Genomic DNA, 22,789 nt, shown 5'->3' with positions numbered 1-22,789 from the left:
CAATTTCTGAAAATAGTACAGTTACATGGTAATTTTTTTAGATTTTCATTTTGTAGGTATAGAACTGCAATAAAATGGCATTCCAGTGAAAAAATTAGACGGAGCAATTTTCCGGTCCAAGACACGCCAAAAAATTATATTTTATTAATATTGGTATTTCTGCTGGGATATTTTTTTTGATATTTCATATACTGTTGCAATACGTTACATGAATATGTCCGGTGAAGAAAGTTTGAACGGAGCATTTTTCCGTAAAATGATATTAACGATTTAAGACTTTAGGTATTTACTTCTAAATAAATCTTTATTTACATACAATATATATACAGTGGTACTACTAAACGAAATTAATAACTAGCTTAAATCTAAAATAGGCCTTTGAGGCATTGTACCAAGGATGCTGGCGGCATTTCCTCGCTGTATCGCAATGCTGATACGTTGTGCGAGGTGGCCGCCAGCTCTTCGGTCACCAGTTACGTCAACCAGACGCTTCGCGATTTCTGCGAACAACTTATGCGCGCTGGGACCCCATGGACCTAGAGTTTACTTTATTTCTATTATTATTATTCTTTGGAAATTCATACACTACTTTTTATTTATTGATACTTTATCATACTGTAAAGTTTTTTCTGGCTGAGGAATTACTGCGGGGTCCACTACCTTTATTTACTATAAGCCCAAACTCAGTGAGGTTGCGTGCTTGCGTGTAAAAATGAAACATCTTTGTTGTTTTAAATTTTCTTTATTACAAAATTATTAGTGTAAGTACAAATCTCTTACGTTGGATTGGACCCATAAGATTGTGGGTAGGTAATGTAGTTACCGCAGGCATGTAGAAATTACAATAATAAATAAATATAAAATAAATTGGTGTATACGGTAGTTCTATAGACGCGTTTTTACAACTTCCCGCTGCTCATAATGTGCTCATAAAATAACCGTCACTGTCGCATAGTGTCACTGGTACGATATCTTATTTACGTAGTGGATTTACGAAAAACGACCCATCATATTATGATATGATCCTTGTCATATTTTTTCATTAGGGTAGACACAAGATAAACAAAACTGTTTACCTATAAAACGGACAATAATGTAATGAACATAAATTATTTAATAAGTAGATAAAGCGCGGTAACTAGGGATGATAAATATACTATACACCCGTTTTTAAGACAATATCGAGATACAGCAGTAAAACTATAGGGGCGAATATTTTTTTACTGATAAATTTGGGTTACATGACATTATGTATTGTATGTACTTGGTATATTTTTAATAAAAATATAATTACTGAAATCCGGTTCGAAGGACCATATGCAATATGCAATCATATAAGCTGTGTTTATAACAAAATTATAGTTACAAGGTGTCAATTCATGCTGCACTGCAACTGCTGCACTGCTATGCACTTCTGCTACGACTGCTACGAGCCTTTTACATGATAAACGAAAGACACTAGCTGTTTGTCAACAGTGAAGCGTTTTATTTGGTCATTATTATTTAATAAAAATATAAAAGTTCAATGCTGTAATTTTTGTAGTAGCTAGTAGCTACCTATTCATTTTCTACGTATTATTATCGTAATGAATTATATTTTTTACGAAATGACTTACCTACTAAGTAATTATCAATAATTGTTAAGTGTTTAAAATAGTTTTTTTAGAATAAGTACAGCGACCTAAATTAGACCCTATAGAGTAAATACGAATATTATATAAACCTAAATCATACAAATTAATGGTGGTTGAAAATTGCGCATGAACTGAAATCATGCACGAAAGTCTCCAAGCAAATAAATATGGATCCACTGTTCCTGTGGATCTCGTTCTCAATCTCGACGCTCGAGGCTTTCGTAATCTCAACAGTCTTGTCCGGCGAATGTGGTGTCCAGCGATCAGCAGAATATGTACGGCCTGACGCATATGGGACACCGGTCGGAGGCCGCGAGGCATCTCCTGAGGCAGTCGGCGTGGAAGAAGTGCGCGCAGGGTGTCACGCGCGCCGAGCGCATCACGCCTAGACACACGGCGCACACATCCTCTAGCGTGGACAGTTCCGCGGCCGTCGCTCGTCGGAATCTAGCGAGCGAGCCGCACGCTTCATTCAGCTTCCCTAACGCTTCACCGAGCCTGTGCCTGCCGTGAACGATCACGTTCACGTACAGCAGCAGCAGCGCTAGCCGCCAGCGCTCACACCACGCCAGCGCCGGCACCAGCGGTAGCGCCAGCGCCGTCGTCACACCTCGCGCCCACACACCAAAATACAGCGCCTCCATACCTTCTAAGCGCTCAAACTTCATAGCTGTCAAAGCTAAAGGCCAGAGCTCTAGGAACGTCCGCTCCGTTAACAAATAATAAGTACCGGTGAAGAGCGTATACAACGCTGTCGGTTTGTAATGCTCCAAGCCCTGTTCCAGTCCAAAAGCTAACAGGACAAAAGTCACAGTGACTATGAAAGTGACCGCTTTAGTCCATTCGAGGACAATCTTGGTGGCGGACATGGCGAGATGCTTGACGCGCGAGTGGCGAGTGACGTTGACGTAGGGTGACCAGTCCTCCTTGGTGCAGAGCTCGCGGACGTAGCTCACGGAGTAGGTGACCACGTTGTAGAACATGAGCGAGTAGAGGCAGGTCAGGCGGCCCTGCGAGACGAACAGCCGGTCGCACGCGGTGAACATCAGCAACTGGAGCAACATTATTTCAATTTCAGTTATAAGTTAATTATTAGGGTCAAACAGATCACTGTGTTATGTCTTTCCTGTAGACATACACAAGAGTTAAGGGCTATAAAGGTTAATTTTCTTATTTAACCCTTATCCACGTGAAAAGGTCCTCCTTTTATTTAAAGAACTATGATAAAATCATTACTTCTTCGTAAAAAATCCTAATTAGATTCCAAAAAAAGTAAGACAATGTTGCCACTTTTTAGTAGCGCGTCTTGTATTTATGTAAAAATAAGTAAATAAAAGTACTTTTTTAAATCGTAGGAGTAAAATTCTCAATAAATAAATTATCTTAGCGTGTTTATTTATAAAAAGGAATTTACTATTTTACAAACAAATTATTGCAGTGGCAACATTGTCTTACTTTTTTTGGAATCTAATTACGATTTTCAGTTTACTAATGATAATTACATTCTACTACCATGACAAAGCTATATACACAAACGATTTAAATAAACCATAGAGTGTTTCGATCAATAGTCAAAATATATATGCTCATTAACGATTGGTCGGGAGTAACAAAATCAGTTTTAGAAGTACCTCAACAAGTGTAAAAACTCGTTATATTAGAGGTTCTACCACACAGACCAACCCCTATAGACAGAGTCGTCCTATACGACTCGCGGTCACCACCCGTGCGCGTAATAGCGCTTATTTAATATCGCACGGTCTTGTGTGGGTTATACTCACTTGTCCAATCATTGTCGACAGGTTGCTCATCTGCAAGAAGAGCTTCTCCGCGCGGTCGACCGGCGCGTACGCAGCGCGCACCACTCCCAGCGCGCACGACACTGGCCTCTCCAGCCTGCGACACATCTCTGGAAATAATGCAACATTACTTTGCAGGAAGGCTCATTTTCGCTTGCTTTTAAATTCAAATTTTCATTTAAATCTTATATTATAACATTTATAACCCACTTCATTTTCCAAAAACTTATGGATAAGTGGCTATTTGCTACGTGGTCCATTATTTCAGATTTTCAGATCAATAGAAGAACTTACATTTATCTGCTTTCATTTTTAAATACTTACCCCCTCATTCATAAAACTTTACGGGCCTGATTTAGTAAAATTATGTTTTATCCCTTTCTTACAAATTTATACATAAATTAAAATGACAAAAAAAGACAAACGATTATTAGCTAATCGAGGTTTGAAGCGCGTTTATGAATAAGGGGATTAGATTTTCCTTTATGACTAACCCACTTTCGCAATTACGCGAATTAAATGCGAAGAGATACATGTTGTGTGTATTGTGACCCAGTATTTTATGTTAGTGGATATTTATGATTCAGACAAGGTATAAAATAGTTTACGATCTTTTTAAGGCTTTGATAATCAAAGAGAAACATTTCGTTCAATAATAAAAGCTACAATACTTAATGTAAGTATCTTTTACGGAGAAAGTATTAATTTCCTTGGTCATATTACGAGATTACTTGTTTTTGATAAACAAATTAACTTAAGATTTCAGAAGGAAGATCATGGTAGTTGGTAGATGACCAATTCCAGTGTTCTGTAGGACAGATATCCTCTACCAGGCGGTTTATTAGTCAAAGAACCGGACTACATGGAAAGCAATTGCATATGGCCAAAATTTCTTAGACAAGAGAGAACGTACGACTAGAAAGAATACAGCTTCAAAAAATAAAGAGGCTGTTAGAGATCTGATCTTTGCCCGGGATTAATAATATGTCAAACGTCGGATGTGTTTCTGGGGAATCTGGGGGATATAAGAATGTTATAGGACTGTTATTGACAGTGGCGGATTTGCCCTAAAGGCCAAGTAGGCCCGGGCCTAAAGCGGCAAAATATTAGGGGCGACAAATTGTGATAAAAAATTCAATGATCATAATAAGAAATAACTCAAAATGTTGACAATATTATGGGTGCTGAGAAAGGGGCGGCTACAGGACCTGGGACCTAGGGCGGCAAAGACTGCAAATCCGCCACTGACTGCTGATCATTATATGGTACACATTATTGGCAGTATTGATATCGCACGGCACAACATTCCGAGCATGATTAGGTACAGACACTGCGTGGGCGTCTCCAGCAACAAGGTCGCGGCTGGCTGACTGAACCCGTCATCCCGCATTGCCCGTCCGTTTTGCTACATTTGCATAACTTTTCCCCTTTTTTATAAGAATGCTCCAGAGAAATGAACTATTTATTCTGAACGGAACCAGGACCATTTATTTACTTAATATACAAATTCGCACTCGAGAACAAACATTATATCTACCATCATCTCATTAATTTAATGTGTGTGGGCTTGAATAAACGATATCAACAGACAAAAACAGTCGTTTAGTTCAGTCCTACTATCAATTTAACTATCCGTGCAGGGAGACGGATAAAGGGCCAACAATAAGCAGCATATATGCGAATAGATCCAGGACACATTCGTCACTTTCACAAAAACGCAATTATAATATATTTTTAGTTCGCTTTCGGTATGAGGTGAGATGGGGTAATAAAAAGAACACAATTTAGCTTGCTCGCGGCTAGACGAACACAATGACGATTCTACATATTGAAGTGTTCTTCTTAACAGATTTAAGAAGAATACGTCTACCTGTCAATGATATTTATGTTCTTAACAAATCGATTCGTAATATTCGTAAGGAATACCTATCAATAATATTGTGCTTTGCTTAGTTTGTGACTAGGTTGATTTGTGTAAGATGTCACCTAATATTTATTTATTTATTTTGATATTTTCAGCTGTTGCACTACAACATAAAGCCGTCCAGGTCACCGTGAAGATGTCAACATTATTTTTCTCAACAATTTTAGATGGTATAAAAGGACCCCCGTTGACCAAGGGTAGTCAGTTCAGAGTCACCCTCCACAACGCCATAGAACTCGTCCTAGGAATCTGTCTGGTAAGTATTTTCTATAAATTTTGTAAAAAAACGCGTTTTAAACCTAAGTACTCGATTTAAATACTATTATTATGGAACCTAAAACTTGACCTGTTCCTCAATAAAAGCTGGACTTTACCTTTATTTAACTACTAACCTAGGCACTTACCTCTACAACTGCAAAGCAGCTAGGTATTTCATTTCAGTAGGTATTTAGCAGGTCTTGAACCAATTCTATTTAAATACTGTGGAAAACCTAAATAAAGCTCCTGAACAAAGCTTGAATTTAACTGCTACCCTACGTAAGTAATAAATGCGAGGCAGTTATTCAGTGTAGGTACCTATTACCTACCTAGACTGAATAACTGCCTCGCATATTTCGTTCGAGCGTTAATAGTTCGAGACAGTTACGAGAATTCACAAACAAAGAGCCTCGTAAATAAAGTACATATTATTTCTAGGATTTCGAGGAATAATTTTGCAAACGATGCTACGATACCTGATAGAAGTTCAAATCGGATGCTGTGAATTTTAAATATCAACAAGCCAAATTAATAGTCTTACTTTCCTCTTCGTCATACATTTGTCTCATATTCAGTGCGGCTAATTCGCAGTAGACCGGAAACCGGTGACGCGCAGTTGGCAACATCCGTCCGTTTTCATTTTCACTCTCGTTATTTCCTGCATATGTCAGAAAGTGACGGATGTGACGGTAAACGTGACTTCGTACTCGTGCTGAACGCCACAAGTTATTGACAGAACATTTCCCAAGGCGATAATACCGTTTTTATTTTGGAGGGCGTGTTTTCAACCATGATAGCGGGATCTTGGAAGAGAAAGGCATTAAGGATGTACGAAGTTATAGGTTGTTCCAACAATGTTTTTCTGAAGAACAGGAACTACTGACGCACGAGTGTTGGCGGCTTGCCATTTCCGCCGCTCATTCAGCTCATGTCGACGAATGACCTGACTTTCGCACACAACACTGTATAATATGTTAGAAATGCCAAATGTGTGTACTTACGCGTTAATTGTATGGTCTAATGCGAAATGATGCAAGAGTGACTGGGGAAGAGGGAATTGGGAAAGCAATCGTGATAGGGTTTCATGGCCTTTAAAAAGTGAAATAATTTATCTCGGTTACATCTAAGAAAATTGAACGATGTTAATTGTAAATAAGGTGGTGGTACTAGTGCTCGACATGCTAATGCCCAATAGATGACACTCTGCTGTCACCTCTATTGACGATGACTTAAGTTTCAAGATGACATGTACTGGGACCGCGTCGAGCACCAGTACCACCACCTTATGACGTACACACTCATCATACTCCGTTAGATGGCGCTTTCCCCATCACTGAGAGCAATGTTCAATCGCGCTATTAAGATTTTTTTTTCGGTACACTATGTCTGTATCACTACTATTTTCAGATAAATACGCATTTAATACCGTTGGGTAAAATGTTGTTTTGTTTAACATGTCATGTTCATGCGTGCTAGACACAGTACAAATCTATGCGATCTGCGCCCACACCTCATAGGTCAGTAAATTGGCAGTCTTGCTGTTGTCGCCAGTATTTTTGCGAGGAATTTGTTTTGCCAAGGAAAATAATACATATGAAGTAAACAGCCGGCCTACAGGAGATTTATCCGAATCGCATCCGGCCTTTGCCTTGCGTCGCATTGTTTTCATTGAGAACTCCAAGTCGGATGAAGATTAAAATATCCGTGATGTTCTAATTACACCCACGTCTTCTTAAACGTTGATAAATTGTTGATAATGATCTCGGTCTAACTTAGGTCGCGCTAAAAGATAGACATGACTAGATGATTTCACTAATGGCTACTATTAAACATTTGTTATAAAGCCATCCATCACACGTTGTCGCTTGTAAGCATCATGCGATTCTTCTAAAAGGGCGATGCTTAGTAACTGCATTCTCGCTTTCAATGCGTATGATACACATGCTGTGTCATACGTCTACGAGCTATGTCCGCTACTACCCATATAACAATGCTACGGGCTACGCCGTAGCACTTGTGGCCCATTGGCGCACCCCTAGTTCCCCAGAACCACCAACAGCAGCATCCATAGATGTCCAGAGATATATTGTAGATAGCAGCCATGTTAGAATGACTCACTTTGCGCAAGCTTCACCGCGTCGGGCCACCAACGCGCCGGGTAGTGATAGTTGGCAGAGATGAGCACGGGTACGACGAGGCACGTGTAGGCGGCCATCAGCCAGGCGCCGCCCAGCGCCACCAGCAGCCCCCGCGGCGCCCAGTACGGCAGCACCAGCACCAGCGACAGCAGCCATACTGGAATTTAGGAAATGGTTCAATATACCCTGAAAAATTAGATACTTTGAGTATTGGTAAGACCATATCGATAATCATTTCATTCCAATATAAAAATCCAACTCAATCCGCGCATATGTGCGTAAACCAACATCAACAACATGTTATTGAAGCTTTCGCGGTGTTGAAATCAAAATAAACTATAAACGACCTAAACATACTTATAAACAAACATCGTAAATTTTATTATAGCATTTTCGGTGCAGCGTTGGTATAAACAATTTCAACCCTAATGATTGATTAGGGGCTGTCCATAAATTACGTCATCGATTTTTGACGATTTTTGACCCCCCCCCCCCCCTATAATCATCCAAAAATCATGCTTAAATGACCCCATTTCCTCCTACTTCATGCTACCGTCATCCGATGTCCAGACCCCCCCCCCCCTAATTTGAAATGACGTAATTTATGAATAGCCCCTTAGCGTTAATTACGTTAATATTAACCTTAATTTACCATTTCAGTTGGAATTATCTATACCAATTCCGTTAACACCACTCCGCTGCACCAAAAATGCTATAAAATTTATGATGTCTGCTTATAAAACATCTGATCGCATCATCCGAGAATGCGAAGACGAACTAAGCTGGTTTAAATACCGATGTCACAGCGTTAAAGCCAGTAGATGTACCAAAAATATCTGATATCTTAGCCTAGCTACACCTCTAGCTGATAAGATATAAAAAAGGAAACATGCCCTCCAAAAAAACTATGCGCAGGTCGTAAAACTACACATTAAATAAACTACAAGACCTAATTGCCAAGGATAGTTGCGTGTATTACTCGCCAATATACGAGGAGGACGCGGCAGAAAAAAATACAGGCTCATACCTACATACCTCAGCATTTTAAGGATGACTCACGCTAGACCGGGCCGGGGCCGGGCCGGAGCTTCCGGCGGTTTGCATTCTATGGTAAGCACCAACGAGTTCACCGATCAGCCGTCATAGAAATTGACATGTCGGACGCCTCGGCCCGGACAAGGCCCGGTCTAGCGTGTCATCCTTTATGCATATAATCTACCGTTCGTATCTACGGGTTAGACGACAGCGGAATCTACAAAACCAAACCTAATAAGCACGTCAACAGCGAAGCATGTCGTGCCAATTTTAAATGAACTCTCCACGCGGGTCAACGCTCCGCCTAAAATTATGTAGAATTTAAATAAAACCGCCTTCGACTCTATACTCTGTATCTTTAGGTATTTAAATAAACGTAAACAAAATCTACCCTCAAATGGCTCCTTAAGCTAGTTGAGGGTGATGAAAACATTACACGATCAAATAATGTAGGTTAAAGTCAGGTCGTTCAGTGACTGATCCAGGCGGTCTTGTATTTGGTTGGTTAACCAATAAATGTTATAACAACCCGAAAATGTACAAATTGCTTGTTTACTTTTTTTAAATACCTAAAGATCAGACTATAGAATCGTAAAATTAATAGCAAACGAAATGTGTTCCCAAATTATCTATCGGCTCTTTATTTACCGACGCATTGTAACGTTAAAGTACCTACATAATGCATCAACAACATTTCTTGCAAAAAAACATGCCATACCTCTTGTCTAAATCAATACGAAATCATCGCATACTCAACACATGCAAAACCCTGCTTACCATCATATGCCCCGTACGCTTGTTTTCCACCAATGATGTACTTAAATGTAGCATAAAGGATGACTCACGCTAGACCGGACCGAGCTCGTGCTGGGGCGTCCGACATGTCATTTTCTATGACGGTTGATCAGTGATGCTTTCCATAGAAAACGAAGCGCCGGAAGCTCCGGCCCGGCCCCGGCCTGGTCTAGTGTGAGTCATCCTTAAAGTCTGCCAATATTCTTAAATTTAATGTACACTTTATAAAATCTAGACTTGAAACGTTTCCTTGAGACGCTAACCTAGCTTTCGAGAAATATGTGTCTGGCCTTAATTTCCCAACCTTGACAACAAATTGTTGTTTGTTATTGACCCATTTTCCTCCTAAGTCCTGAGTTCCTTTAAAAAGAACAAATTAAAATCGAATTTTGAACTATAATGGAATAAAAGAAAGTTCCAATGTTCCAAAATGACTCTGGGTCTTAGGAGGGTAGAGTTTCTTTGTACGTCGGTCACGACTCAGTAGGTAAACATCATTAGGTACTATTTATATGTTTCAAAACATAACATCTGATATTAGTGCGTATTTTGTTTATCTTCTCCAATTTTATATCACAGACACATGCGATTATAGCAAATTTAGATTACGATGACTCATTGTAAAGAAAAATAACAACAAATAACGCGCACATGCATTTATAAATAACAACAGCTGATTTTCTGTCATAACTTATTATAAATAGGTACTTATACTTAATAAAAAAATGTACTTAGTAAGTACTGTAAGTAGCTTAAATTTCTAAGCCAAAATTCCAAGACATATTAATTAGTAATTAGTACAATGGTAATCGAACTACAATGAAATTTAATAATCGCATTAATAATGTCTACGTACCGATATTAGCTATTTTGTCTTCGGACTTCAGCGTGTGAATCTTCGAGAAAGAATCACTCCGTATGCGTCCACGCACTCGCGATATCATACCCATTTCTAAAATCGAAATTCGGACGTTAAAACAAATGAATACACTGAAACACCGACTTCAAAAGTTTTTGTTTAAAAAGTTTTGTTTTTAAAAGTTGTAAAAGATCCGCTTCAGACGAAGAGTGTCACTTGAATGCGCATTCGGGCTGGGCGGGGGATCGCTTGGGCGGGCGGGGAGGCGTCGCGTGCGCTAGTCTCTTTACCATGTTTTCATATATCTCATGTCGTTATAACATGTCTACAAATACATTGCTAATCTGTCTCTGCTACGGTACTTTCTTATCAATATTGGGGAAGCATTGGATGTGTTTTGCAAACTCTCTCAACAAACACCCAATTTGCGTTGCAATGACGTTTTATTTTTAAATTCCGCTCCATGTCAGTGACTTCTTAAATCAAACTAAGTATAATTATAATTTTTGTGCAAACATATATATGTGAACAAGTCAAGTAAAAACGGACTGGTGAAGATGAGTCGTCCCCAAACGTTAATAAAATATTGGGGCCGGCGCCGCCCAGTTTGAACCTCGGTCAATAACTTTTGGTAAAAATAAAAAGAATAATAATTAGATTGATTGATTTTTACCGTTTAGGTACAGCTCCAATCATTAATTATGATGAAAGCTTCAGAAATGCTTTCGATCACGCGATTCGTATTGATAGAGCCGATGAAGTACATATTGTCTTTGACCCAGATTTCAAAAGCTAAAATAATCATTTATTTTAAAAATTTTTTAAGGAAATCAAATACATGAATGTCCCTTTAAGGCTAAGGCCCGTTAAGGCTGGAATAATAATGGTAGAGTGAAGAGTCGAATATTAACTCTGATTTACTTGAAATATATTTGGTAGAAGAGAATTCCCTTTAACGGAGTTCATTGGCTCTTCCTAGCATTATAGCTACGTAACGTAGTACTTATTCATGTAACAGTTATTGTTTTACTGCATGTAAATATTACGAGTATAGGACATCATTACACAGATTGACTAAGTCCCACGATAAGCTCAAGAAGGCTTGTGTTGTGGGTACTCAGACAACGATACATATTTATAAATACTTAAAATACATAGAAAACACCCATGACTCAGGAACAAATATCTCTGTTTATCACAGAAATAAAGGCCCTTACCGGGATTGGAACCCAGGACCATCAGCTTCACAGGCAGGGTCACTACCCACTAGGCCAGACTGGTCGTCATCACATGTATTTTTGCAACCTATGTTAGTTAACACTTTGACCTTTACCTAGAATATACTGGTAAATAGGTAAACAGAAGCCGGGTAAAGACGGTAAACATAAACACTACACCCACCGACGTCGCAAATAGAAGTCTCTACGTGCGGATACCCACGACCCACGAGCTGGACGCTCTTTTATACTCGTACATATTCGCTCTACATATAACACACACGCCTACTACCACGTAGTTTCCCATTATATGCCTAGATCTATTCAAATAATGAAAAATTAGTAAAAATAGCAAATATGTTTAATTAACTTTGAGGAACGTTTCCGTTGCACGTTCGAATGACCACGTTCGTGCACGTTCCTGACGGATTCGAGCCGTGGGGCACATTACTCATTTTACAGTTATAGGTACTAGGTAGGGGATTCAATAAGTTTGCTAAGTGACAACTATCAGCTATTGCAATATAGAAAATTTGTTAATAAATCTTATACCTTAATTTAAACGAGCAATTCTTGTATAAAGTTGTCAAGGTTTAATTTTCAGTGACAGTAATTTAGTCATTTATTTAAAATATAAAATGACCTAAAACATTTAATCCTTAAATTATACATAAAAATAAAAAACCCTAAAAATAATTCAAATAAAACTTAACCTACACTAAGATTCTACACTAAGATTCTGACCGATCCAAATGGGCCGATTCTTGTATGTATTTCGGGGATATCGGAAAACGGCTCTAATCGATTAAATTTGCTATATGGGAGTTTTCGGGGGCGAAAAATCGATCTAGCTAGGTCTTATCTCTGGGAAAACGAGCATTTGTGAGTTTTTATATGTTTTCCGAGCAGAGCTCAGTCTCCCAGAAATTATAATTTTATACGTAATTCAGCAAATCCAGGAGTCATCATCAGTCATCTACAAATTAAAAAAAACACATTTTTTCTTATATAAATTATCTATTATTGATTAAATGTTTCAATGACCGCACCGACTGTATTTGCCTTAATGTCGGGGTGTAAGATTATCGCAAGCCGGTGAATGAGTACATATAAGTCTAGCAGTATTTATAGTAAAACTCTAATCACAATCACGAGTGGATGTTCCCGTGACTTGACTCGGGCGCCTACACCGCGTTTCATTCATAAACGTCGCGACGAAGCTGACGAAACATTTCGAAATAGAATTCGTATTAATTATTATTCAGATATATTTCGGGACATATTCTGTGTGACTGTTATATATATTTAGCCAGGAAATAAACATGGAGGTTTTAAAGATTTCGTCAAGAAATAAGGAAAATCACGTTAGGTACCTAAGGTCCAATATGGGCTTAGGTACAAGGCCGCTTTCTCTACCGTTTATGTCACAAATAGTCACCATGTTCCAGTAAGAGGAATAATTATAATTAGGGACAGAAGGTAGCGTAATAGTAAAATTATAGTTTTGTAGGTAGTAACGAGCGTACTTCCATCTTAAAGGCCGGCAACGCACTTACAACCCTTCTGGTAGGTTGCGGTTGCGGGTGTCCATGGGCGGCGGTAATCGCTTACCATCAGGATCCATCGGCTCGTTTGCCTCCTATATCATACAAAAAAAAGGTAATAGTAACTATATAGGTATATACAGGTTGGCCCATTTGGATCGGTCAGTATGGGAAAATCTGAAACTATAAGACATACGACGATATCTTCTTGGGAACCATGTCATCGATTTTAGTAACAAGAAAAACTGCATTCATACATTAAAAAAAAATATGTAAAATGTATTGTAGGTAGATGTATAAGGGGCTATTCATAAATTACGTCATTTCAAATTAGGGGGGGGTCTGGACATCGGATGATGGTAGCATGACGTAGGAGGAAACGGGGTCATTCGAAGCATGATCTTTGGATGATTTTAAAAATCGTCAACAATCGATGACGTAATTTATGGACAGCCCCTAAGATGGTGTAACTGTTCCAGAACTCCGTGATGATGCACCCCCTGGTATACCTGATGCTGCTGGCCGGGCCGTGCCTGGCGCGCTACCGCTTCGAGCCCCGGAACCTCATTGAACGCGACGACTTGCAGGAGAAAGGGTATAATATGGCAGTTTGTAAAGCCCCCCATTCACACTACTATCGTGTAGGCCGCCTCGTAGTCCGCCTCGTTGGGTAGGATTGTGTATGGGGGTTGCGAACTACGAGCCGTCCTACAAACGGCTAAACGGTAGGACGGCTCGTAGTCCGCAACCCCCATACACAATCCTACCCAACGAGGCGGACTACGAGGCGGACTACAAGGTAGGAGTGTGAATGGGGGGCTTAACATGGATGCGAAGAGAGACAGGCGCCGTAGACAACATGCCAATCGCTAACGCTCCGTAGCGAACGAAACGCAACTGTCACTGTCACACTAATATGGAAGAGTGATAGAGAGACACAAAGCGATTCGATGGAATTCGAAGGGATAGCGATTGTCACCTTGGCTAGCCGCATGCGACTCCAGTGTGATTACCGGCTAACATCTTCCATTATTGCAAAGGCAGAAATTATTAAAAGGAAATAAAATTGATCTAGTAATGGCGGTTATTTTGACACACACGCATTATAGTTTTACTTATTCCTTCAACCGATTCATGACAGCTAATCTTTAGTAAAAAGGTTTATTTTTGGTAATAGATTAGTGTTAAGCAAGTATACTCTAGAGTAGGCATATACATGCTAGAGCCCGTGAGGAACAGGACCATGACATGACATATATGTATACGCAATGCAACGAAATTATAAACACGTTTTAACATTCCTGCAGGCGTGGCTCACTCCGCGATTTCGTCGCTTTGCTACAGGTAGCTAAAAGTACATCCGTTCCGCCCCAATTTTGGGGAAAGCCATAAGCCGCGCGTGGCGCTGTCGCCACCTAGCGGCCATATGTGTGCTGATCGTAACATACGCGTTTTGTTAAGGCTCCTCTTCACGTTGGGCCAACGCCAACGCCAACGAGGGACGCATTTATGCGTTAGAGGGAGCAAGTGATATTGCTATCTCATTCTACCGCATGGCTGCGTCCCTCGTTGGCGTTGGCGTTGGCCCAACGTGAAGAGGAGCCATTAGAGAGTGTCTTCTGTACCTACTAGTACTATTATTTATTCTGTGATTCCTGACAATATACCTATAGCTGGTCAAGCAGATCTTGTCAGTAGAAAAAGGCGGCAAAGTTGAAAAATGTAGGCGCGAAGGAATATCGGCCCATAGAAAATTTGAATTTCGCGCCTTTTTTTACTAACAAGATCTGCTTGACCAGTTATATTTTCCCTTCCGCCCCTAAATTTGCAAAATTGCCGTACTATCTAAAGGCCCCAGTACACAATGGACCATCGCCGCGGCCACTCCAAGGGACGCAGCCATGCGGTAGAATGAGATAGCAATATCACTTGCTCCCTCTAACGCATAAATGCGTCCCTGTGAGTGGCCGGCGATGGCCCATTGTGTACTGGGACCTTTAGTGACGGAAATGGATGAACAGAAATAAAGATATACACTGGCTCATAGAGGTACAATAACATAGAGATGACACGGGGGAGGGGCCAAACGACCGAACGAGATGCACTTATGGAAATTTCTGTAGGAGTAGCAGAGAAAGCGGTATTATTGCTTGTCCTTGTCACAGTCTCACTTTTTGTTTGTTCCCCACCAAAAATTTAGTATGGTTTATGGTGGGCAACAAATAACCCGACCGAATTACTTAGATTGTTTTTGGTATGTTGTCAGGAATGTTAAAACGTGTTTTTAATATTGTCGCTTTGCGTATGTTTTGTCCCTCACAGAGGCACGCGTATAGCTCATCTATGTAATACTAGATCTATGCACTGGCTACATTTTTTTGACATTGACGGGGATTTATGAAATTATCACATTGATGTTGCCAGTTTCTTAAAACCTTCTAACTTTCTTTTAACTTTAACCTACAGCTTGGCAAAAAAGAATAGAAATTAAAAAGTGGCAACACTGTAGTGTCGTCCCGTTTTCATATAAATTGGTTTGAAAGGGACGACACTACCACTTGCCACGTTTTAATTTCTACTCTTTTTTGCCAAGCTGTAGGTAACGCCAAGCGCGCACCACGATTTTAGTTTTTGCGACACGATTTTAGAATCGCGCTGTAATATATCGCAGAAAATTCACTGCGCGCACTGCGATGAAAAAGTCGACGATTTGTTCATTCTCAACATGGATTTCGTACCAGTCGTTTGTCATGAAAAGTTGTCTTTAATATGCGATCGATGTATGACTTTGAGTATTTATACCACAAAGGTGATCTTCTATTTCCATAATTAAATGGTCAACATCTAGCGTCTTCAGCAGCAGGTTCCGACATGTTGACGCTTGGAGAGCGAAATGCCGACTGAGGTCCGGGTGCGATTTTATTATCGCAGTGCGCGCGGGGCCATACAACTCCGTATGCTGCAATTCACTTTGCGACAATCGCGTCGCGAGCAGTCGCGGAAAAATGTGACAAATCACAATTTTAAAATCGCTGCGATTTTTTTGTCGCATATACGCGCACTGCCATATAAACTCATACGTTACATTTCTGCGACTAAATTATCGCGCGACAAAAAGTCGTGGTGCGCGCTTAGCCTTAGTCAAAAGAAGTTTAATTAATTTTTTATAAAAAAAAGTTTATATTTTTCAGCGAGTGGGTCGACTGCCCGGTGTGCGAGACTCCCAGCTACTCCTCGCTGACGAGCGACGAAGTGTGCGAGATGCATAACGGCAGGCCCGCGAAGCTCTGCCTCCACGGGACCTACATCAACAAAGTCTGTGGCTCAAGGCGGGACTGTTATCGGGTACATTACATTTTGCTAGTCTGGATTGCTTATTAAATATACCTTTCGTCGGACCCTTCCCACCGATTGGTCAGAGAAAGGTATATATTATTCTCCCGGCACACAGCAGGAGGGGAAAAGGCAGATGCACCAGATGTAATAGGCTCCTTTAGTGTTCGATGCGATACGCGCAAGTCCAGCTCGAGACTACATGTGCATTCTTTAAGGGGCCCACAGATTACCAGTTCGCCGGACGATATCAGCCTGTCAGTTCAACGCAAAAGGTGACAGTTCCGAACAACTGACAGGCTGCTATCGTCCGGTGAACTGCTAATCTCTGGGTCCCTTTAGACTCTACCTAAGTAACTCTAGAATTGTCAGACTTCATAGGAGTTATTACAGAGAGATCCTTCTAATCATCAGACAAACCAATTTTGAAATTAGAGAAAAGTTTTACCAAGGTAGAATAACAGTGATGAACATTGATGGACTCCTCTTATAGTCAAATAAGGGACGAACTATAAAAATTGTAATACTTCTAACTCCACTATACTAACGCGTAACGCAAAGCAGTAATGGTTCCCTTTCCCCAGGGCCCCGAGGAGCAGTGCACCGAGAAGTTGGACAACGACGAATTCGGGTGGAAGTGCGCTCCAGGATCGACCTGCTCCAGCGTCACTGGAAAATGCATAGGTCAGTATCATATGGAGGCGCCAATATATCTTTCAACGGGTCTACATTACTTAAAACTCTGAGGCTACGCATGTATGCCATAGCAGCTCAATCATAATGCAATGTCACATTCCCAGGAATAGTCTTACTCAAGAATAGGGAATATTACGCGAAACTCTGCGTAGGGGGCGCCACTACCACATCACAATGTGGGGGTCTACCGCGAAACAAGCTTACTCTTGCATATTCGAGCGATAAAGAGGCAGATAATGAAATATCGATTTTCGCTTTTCCGGTAGGCCCTTATGTTAATAAACCGCCTTGATGCATCAATGTCATTTTTAGAGCACCGTACAAAACTTTGTTCACGGTGCTCTTATGGGATCACTTCGGTCTTGTTTATTGTCTGTGAAAACTTGTCAAAAAAAACAGTTTTAGGCACACTGCAAAAAGTGGCAACACTGAGGTGTCGTCCCGTTCTCTAAATTGATTTGAAAGCATGAATCTAGGATATACCTGGATCTGGCATGAGTGGTGGGGGTAACTGACAGAACGGGATAGTCTTATGTATCTTTCAGTAGGAGTAGCAGAGAAAGCGGTATTATTGCTTGTCCTTGTCACAGTCTCACTTTTTGTTTGTTCCCCACCTTTTTATTAGTATGGAGAATGGTGGGCAACAAATGAATTCGACCAATCACAGTGTCGCATTTGCGTATGTTTTGTCCCTCACGGAGGCACGCGTATACCACTTCTATGCGATCCTACCTTCTATTATGGAGTGTAGAAGTACCTCTACCTTCCATACCTTCTATGTTTGAAAGGGACGACACTACAGTGTTGCCACTTTTTAATTTCTACTCTTTTTTGCCAGGCTGTATGTATAAATTACTCTATAGCCTCCTCCACACACTCGTGCGCGAATCACGGCGTGAAGCCGCGATTCACGCGCATAGTCTGGAGGGGACTTATGGTTTACTATAGGCGCTAGTGCTGCACTCTGGCGGCAGAACATTGCAGAACACCCCCTATTGAAGGGATGCTGACACAATTGTCTTTTTTCAGGTCTTGGCAACCCGTACAGGAACGGTCAGCTGCACTTAATCAACCCATATGAGAGATACCCACTCCGGAACCGACGTGAAATTTAAATTTAAAATGGCTGCTGTCTGTTGTAAAGTCGACGTCAAAGATATATTTACATTTTTCGCCTTATTATGAAGGAGTAAGGTGCTAAAGTGTAACATACATCTTTGACGTCGACTGTACCTAAGCATACGTAATCATTCACGTGATAAAGATTTCCTTCTATAGCCGGTCTAACAACTTTGTCAGTAGAAAAGGGCGCAAAATTGAATTTTTCTATGGTTCGATAACCCTTGGCACCTACATTTTATAATTTTGCCGCTTTGTTCTACTGACGGAAATGGCTTGACAGACTATACCTATATACAAATGTATGCGAATAAAGCAAGTTTATTTTTAACTAAACATCATGTAGGCATATTAATAATTGTGATCTCAAATTGTAACTGAATGATCTCATATATTACATTTAATGTAACTATTAATAACAGTTTTAATAAATTAATATAATACTTTCGATTAAATGTTTTACTAAACACGCTACCAACATAATAAGCAGGTTTGACAGCATTTCAGCGTTGCTCTGTGGGCGCATTAAATTTTCTTATCTGCGAGCTGTCTTCTGTCTGCCGTAGGGTTGCCAGATCGAAAGGCGCTATTATCGGGAAAAAATATCAAATTTTCGGGATATTGGGACTTAGTCGGGAAAAAAAACCATTCAAATTAAAGTAATTGTATTAAAAAAATAAGTTCAAAAACTAAAACCCAGAGATATTCAAAGGATCGCCGTGGACGTATGCCACGATTATAAACTTTAAGGTAAAGTGGCATACGACCACGGCTATCCTCTGAATCTCTGTAAATATATAAAAAAATGATAACTCTTATAATTTTCCTATATGATAATTTCAGATAAGAATTCTATCTTGTTTCATACTTTTTAGAGCGCTATTTGCAGTAGCCGGGTTTTAGTTTTTGAACTTATTTTTATTTAATTAATTTTGGGGTCAGGATTTCGTTACTTACAATAATATTTGAAGTCATTTTATATTACTTTTGCGAGGGCGTCCTCAGTACAAAAATGCACGCAGAGCGTCGCATATATCGGGCTACGCCCGACAACCTTTGGCATGAAGGCGCGTTCGGCGCCCGGCTTTGGACCGCGTACAGCGCGCCACGTACATCGGGCTACCCTGACCCTTTTAGTGTCGCCGTTAGGACCGAGTCCGGTGCGTCACATAGGTACGTTTAAGTATGCTTCGCCTGACCACTGCGAATTTTAACGAGGTGAATATACTAAGATTTTTAAGCAACTTTTACCATGGGACCAACCCGATCTCGAAAAAAAATTGGCTGATCTGGGCTTCTATACCTATTCACGTTATAAAATATTGCAGGTCATTAAAAAACACCATGTTTATAGCGGCCAAACAAATTTCTTTTGAAAAATCCTTCTTGTATCGCCGTAGTCGCGTAACACGCGGATAGACAGAATCCAGAGCGATTGTAGATTCGTAGTTCGAATTACCTACCAGATAAATTAATGTTTTATCGGGTGCATGCAAGCAAAGCCGGGTGCAAAAGCTAACAATATGTATATATTTGAAATGTGCTAATTGAGCTCTTTCAAATGATATACAACACGTCATCATTACTTATTTTTATTTTTTTGGTTCGTGACTTTATGACCTCTAGAGGGCGCCGTGTTCATTTTTTTGTGACGTCATATAGCCTATAACCAGCGGACGATCAAGACGATTCGAATGACATGTCGTTTGTCAAATTTCAATGAGTACTTTAGAAGTTATGAGGGAACAGATGAACATACATACATACATACATACCCACAAACATACCGGTCAAAATCATAACCCTCTTTTTGCGTTGCCGTAGTCGGGTAAAAACAACGATATTTTACATTATTGGGACTACGCTCGTCGTGGGTCACTCGCTCGCTCGACGACAGTTCGGAACTTGAAATTATTGGTTTATAACGTGAAGCTGTTTTTCGGGACAATTTTCACTTTGTCGGGAATCGGGAACACATGCTAAAAATCGGGAGAATCCCGCCAAATCCCGACCATCTGGCAACCCTAGTCTGCCGGCAGCGCCGGCAGTTTTTCGTGTTGCGGCTTTTTAATATTTTGCGAAGTTTCGTCAAGAAAATAATTAAATAATTTAAAGGTTTTTACTTGTAGAGTTTGTGCATATATCTCAGTTTATCCGATTTATAGAATCCTTCTTCTTATGTAAAAACTTCTTATCGGTGGGGTAAGTTTTTTTTAATAATATTTTGCGATGCGACATCAGTTCATTGTCTTTGTTTAGGGGAAGTCCACTCGGTCGAGTACATGTACACTAGATTATCATTTAAAATAATCTAGCCAGATAAAAAACATTTTGTTCTACTATAAATACATTTGAGTCGGGTTTACCATGGCCTCAGTACCTACAGTATAGTTTCTTTTGTTAATCATACGTGCATGACTCTTTAGTAAACACTGTCATTTAAAATATCGTGTGGAAATACAGTTTGTTAGTGCAGTTTTACCTTAGAAAACCAAAAACAAGTAAGTTTCCTTAGTGTCTGATGTTAGCAGCACCAAATTGCATTATTATCCTACCCACAAACTGCCTTAGGCCAATGCAATGTAACAAAAAATTTCTTACAATACATTTGCTTTATTTTAGATATTTACCTACTATAAACTCAAATACATCAATAAAGACAAGGACTAGAATTTTATTCCATGTGAATCATGTAATTTATAAGTCTTTTAATGACTGCTCAAAAAAACATGTAATGTTGCAGTTCACTAATACAGTGTGACAAAGTTTTAAGATTTTTAGTCCTGTTATCCAAGATCCTTTTGCAAGTACCTATTCTGATTACTATGTATATTGTAGACAAATAAAATGGCCAACCTAGTATTATTTATTAACACAGTGCAGGTACATAGCTATATTTAGTTTTGTGGAAGAGTAAGTATGCCGATCCAAAGTAAAATTATATTAAGTAGTGGATATTTACAAAAGACAGGATAATAACAAACAAAACATTTCTTTGTTGTATATTTTTCACAGAATACATCATTTAGCGGTTACTATAATTCTATATTATAATTTTAAAGTTATTTAAAATATTATCCCTGCCTACAAATCGATTTTTAACAAATTCTAATATCATCAAAGTGTAGTCTGTCGATTCATAAAGGTCTGCAAGGAATGCAAAAATGTGCTTAACACATACACTGTCGGACCGGGTTGAACAACCTGATGTTAAATATGCTTAATTGTCAGTTACACTAATTGTGGTAGCAAAGGTGTTAAACTGCACACCCTATACATATATAGAAAAACAAGACAAAACGCAGCTTACAACATAGTTTCCAACTTCTTAAAATATTGTTTGAAAAGGGGACTATTGAAAAACAAAAAAATTTTGCACCTACATATAAGCTTGTGTTGTATTATAATAATTAACTATTAAAAAAAAAAAAAAAATTAAACTGTTTATTATAAGTAAATTTTACAATATTTTTTTATGTACTTACTTAACCTAATCTACACTATAATAGATTATTAGCTAAGTGAGAGGTTTTCTTTTCTTTTAGTTACATCATTGACATTATTATTACTATATTTTAATCTAATTTATATAATATAATGTGTATCTATTTTATATTTGCTTTTGACTTAACTACTTTATCAGTTCAAGCAGTACTTTTTTAACATTAGTTTCAGCTTATGAGGCTTATCTTCTAAGTTATCTATTATATGTCTAGGAAGACTATTTAGGATGTGTGGCAAATAACTCGACCAGACTCTTTGCCCATAAAAGTTGTTACTACTTGGTATATTGAAATGTTTTTTATTTATCAGTACTCTAAGGTTATTTGGCCTATCATACCTATTCAGACTTCCCAGTTTATGTCTATATTCTAATATTATCGCTAGCTTCACTTTATCATATACATTCATTATTTTACAATGCTGAAATAACTTTTCATAATTATGTTTATATTTATATTTGATTTTTAGTGGTACAATGGATTTAAGGATTCTTACCTGTAGGTTATATATTCTTTGTAGGTGAGTTTTGTGGGTTCTACCATAGCTAGATATCCCATAATTTATTACAGAGTCAGCCATAGCCATGTATATTAGGCGGAGTGTATTATACGGCATTTTGTTTTTAAGTATTGTTAGATTACTGAATACGGCTCTTAGTCTCTTACATACATGGTCAATGTGCGGACTCCAGTTAAATTTATTATCTATAATTAATCCAAGGTATGTATGCTGTTCTACTATATCTAGGGGCTCACAGTTGCAACTCGAAATTGTGGCACAGTGATCCAAAGAGGGTCTAAATGAAAGCTCGCCTCCTGTTCCATTAAAGCATATTGTTTGGAATGTTGTATTGAATCACAGCCAAGCGACTGTGATTTCAGTCAATTTTTATATTTACAAGTAAGTTTTTAATTTAAGTGTTTTTATTATGTTT

At 39.2% G+C, this 22,789-nt stretch overlaps 3 protein-coding genes across 3 annotated transcripts in view; 2 read left to right on the top strand and 1 right to left on the bottom strand.

Moving 5' to 3' along the window:
* Nucleotides 1–728: 728 nt before the first annotated feature.
* LOC134799307 (uncharacterized) lies at nucleotides 729–10,678 on the bottom strand. Its single transcript, XM_063771689.1, has 4 exons — nucleotides 10,440–10,678; nucleotides 7,734–7,910; nucleotides 3,416–3,543; nucleotides 729–2,686 (listed from the first exon to the last, which is right to left on the bottom strand). The coding sequence occupies exons 1-4, from the start codon at nucleotides 10,531–10,533 to the stop codon at nucleotides 1,898–1,900; spliced, it is 1,188 nt and encodes a 395-aa protein (XP_063627759.1). The 5' UTR covers nucleotides 10,534–10,678; the 3' UTR covers nucleotides 729–1,897.
* On the top strand, nucleotides 5,403–18,401 carry LOC134799308 (uncharacterized). The gene is made up of 5 exons (XM_063771690.1): nucleotides 5,403–5,613; nucleotides 13,683–13,798; nucleotides 16,395–16,548; nucleotides 17,121–17,220; nucleotides 18,262–18,401. Exons 1-5 carry the CDS (start codon nucleotides 5,413–5,415, stop codon nucleotides 18,345–18,347), a joined length of 657 nt encoding a protein of 218 aa, XP_063627760.1. The 5' UTR covers nucleotides 5,403–5,412; the 3' UTR covers nucleotides 18,348–18,401.
* Nucleotides 18,402–20,427: 2,026 nt separating this feature from the next.
* The window catches only part of LOC134799643 (putative helicase mov-10-B.1), a 30,405-nt gene continuing 28,043 nt past the window's right edge, over nucleotides 20,428–22,789 (top strand). The window contains exon 1 of the mRNA XM_063772082.1: nucleotides 20,428–20,553. The gene's annotated coding sequence lies outside the window, so the exon portion shown is untranslated. The remainder of the gene's footprint in view (nucleotides 20,554–22,789) is intronic.

The sequence above is a fragment of the Cydia splendana genome, chromosome 18, assembly GCF_910591565.1.
Source record: "Cydia splendana chromosome 18, ilCydSple1.2, whole genome shotgun sequence".
NCBI classification, from domain to species: domain Eukaryota; kingdom Metazoa; phylum Arthropoda; class Insecta; order Lepidoptera; family Tortricidae; genus Cydia; species Cydia splendana.
Note: the sequence above shows the minus strand (reverse complement) of the source record. Positions and strands in the feature narration are given on the sequence as shown.

What these genes read in the sequence shown, in the direction of transcription:
- LOC134799307 (XM_063771689.1), bottom strand. Translation starts at nt 10,533, where the DNA reads ATGGGTATGATATCGCGAGTGCGTGGACGCATACGGAGTGATTCTTTC. An exon ending in AGACAAAATAGCTAATATCG is followed by an intron (nt 7,911 to 10,439) that starts GTACGTAGACAT and finishes CCTAAATTCCAG; the next exon opens with TATGGCTGCTGTCGCTGGTG. An exon ending in CGCGGTGAAGCTTGCGCAAA is followed by an intron (nt 3,544 to 7,733) that starts GTGAGTCATTCT and finishes CATTATTTCCAG; the next exon opens with AGATGTGTCGCAGGCTGGAG.
- LOC134799308 (XM_063771690.1), top strand. Translation starts at nt 5,413, where the DNA reads ATGTCACCTAATATTTATTTATTTATTTTGATATTTTCAGCTGTTGCA. An exon ending in CAAGGCGGGACTGTTATCGG is followed by an intron (nt 16,549 to 17,120) that starts GTACATTACATT and finishes CCCTTTCCCCAG; the next exon opens with GGCCCCGAGGAGCAGTGCAC. An exon ending in CGTCACTGGAAAATGCATAG is followed by an intron (nt 17,221 to 18,261) that starts GTCAGTATCATA and finishes GTCTTTTTTCAG; the next exon opens with GTCTTGGCAACCCGTACAGG.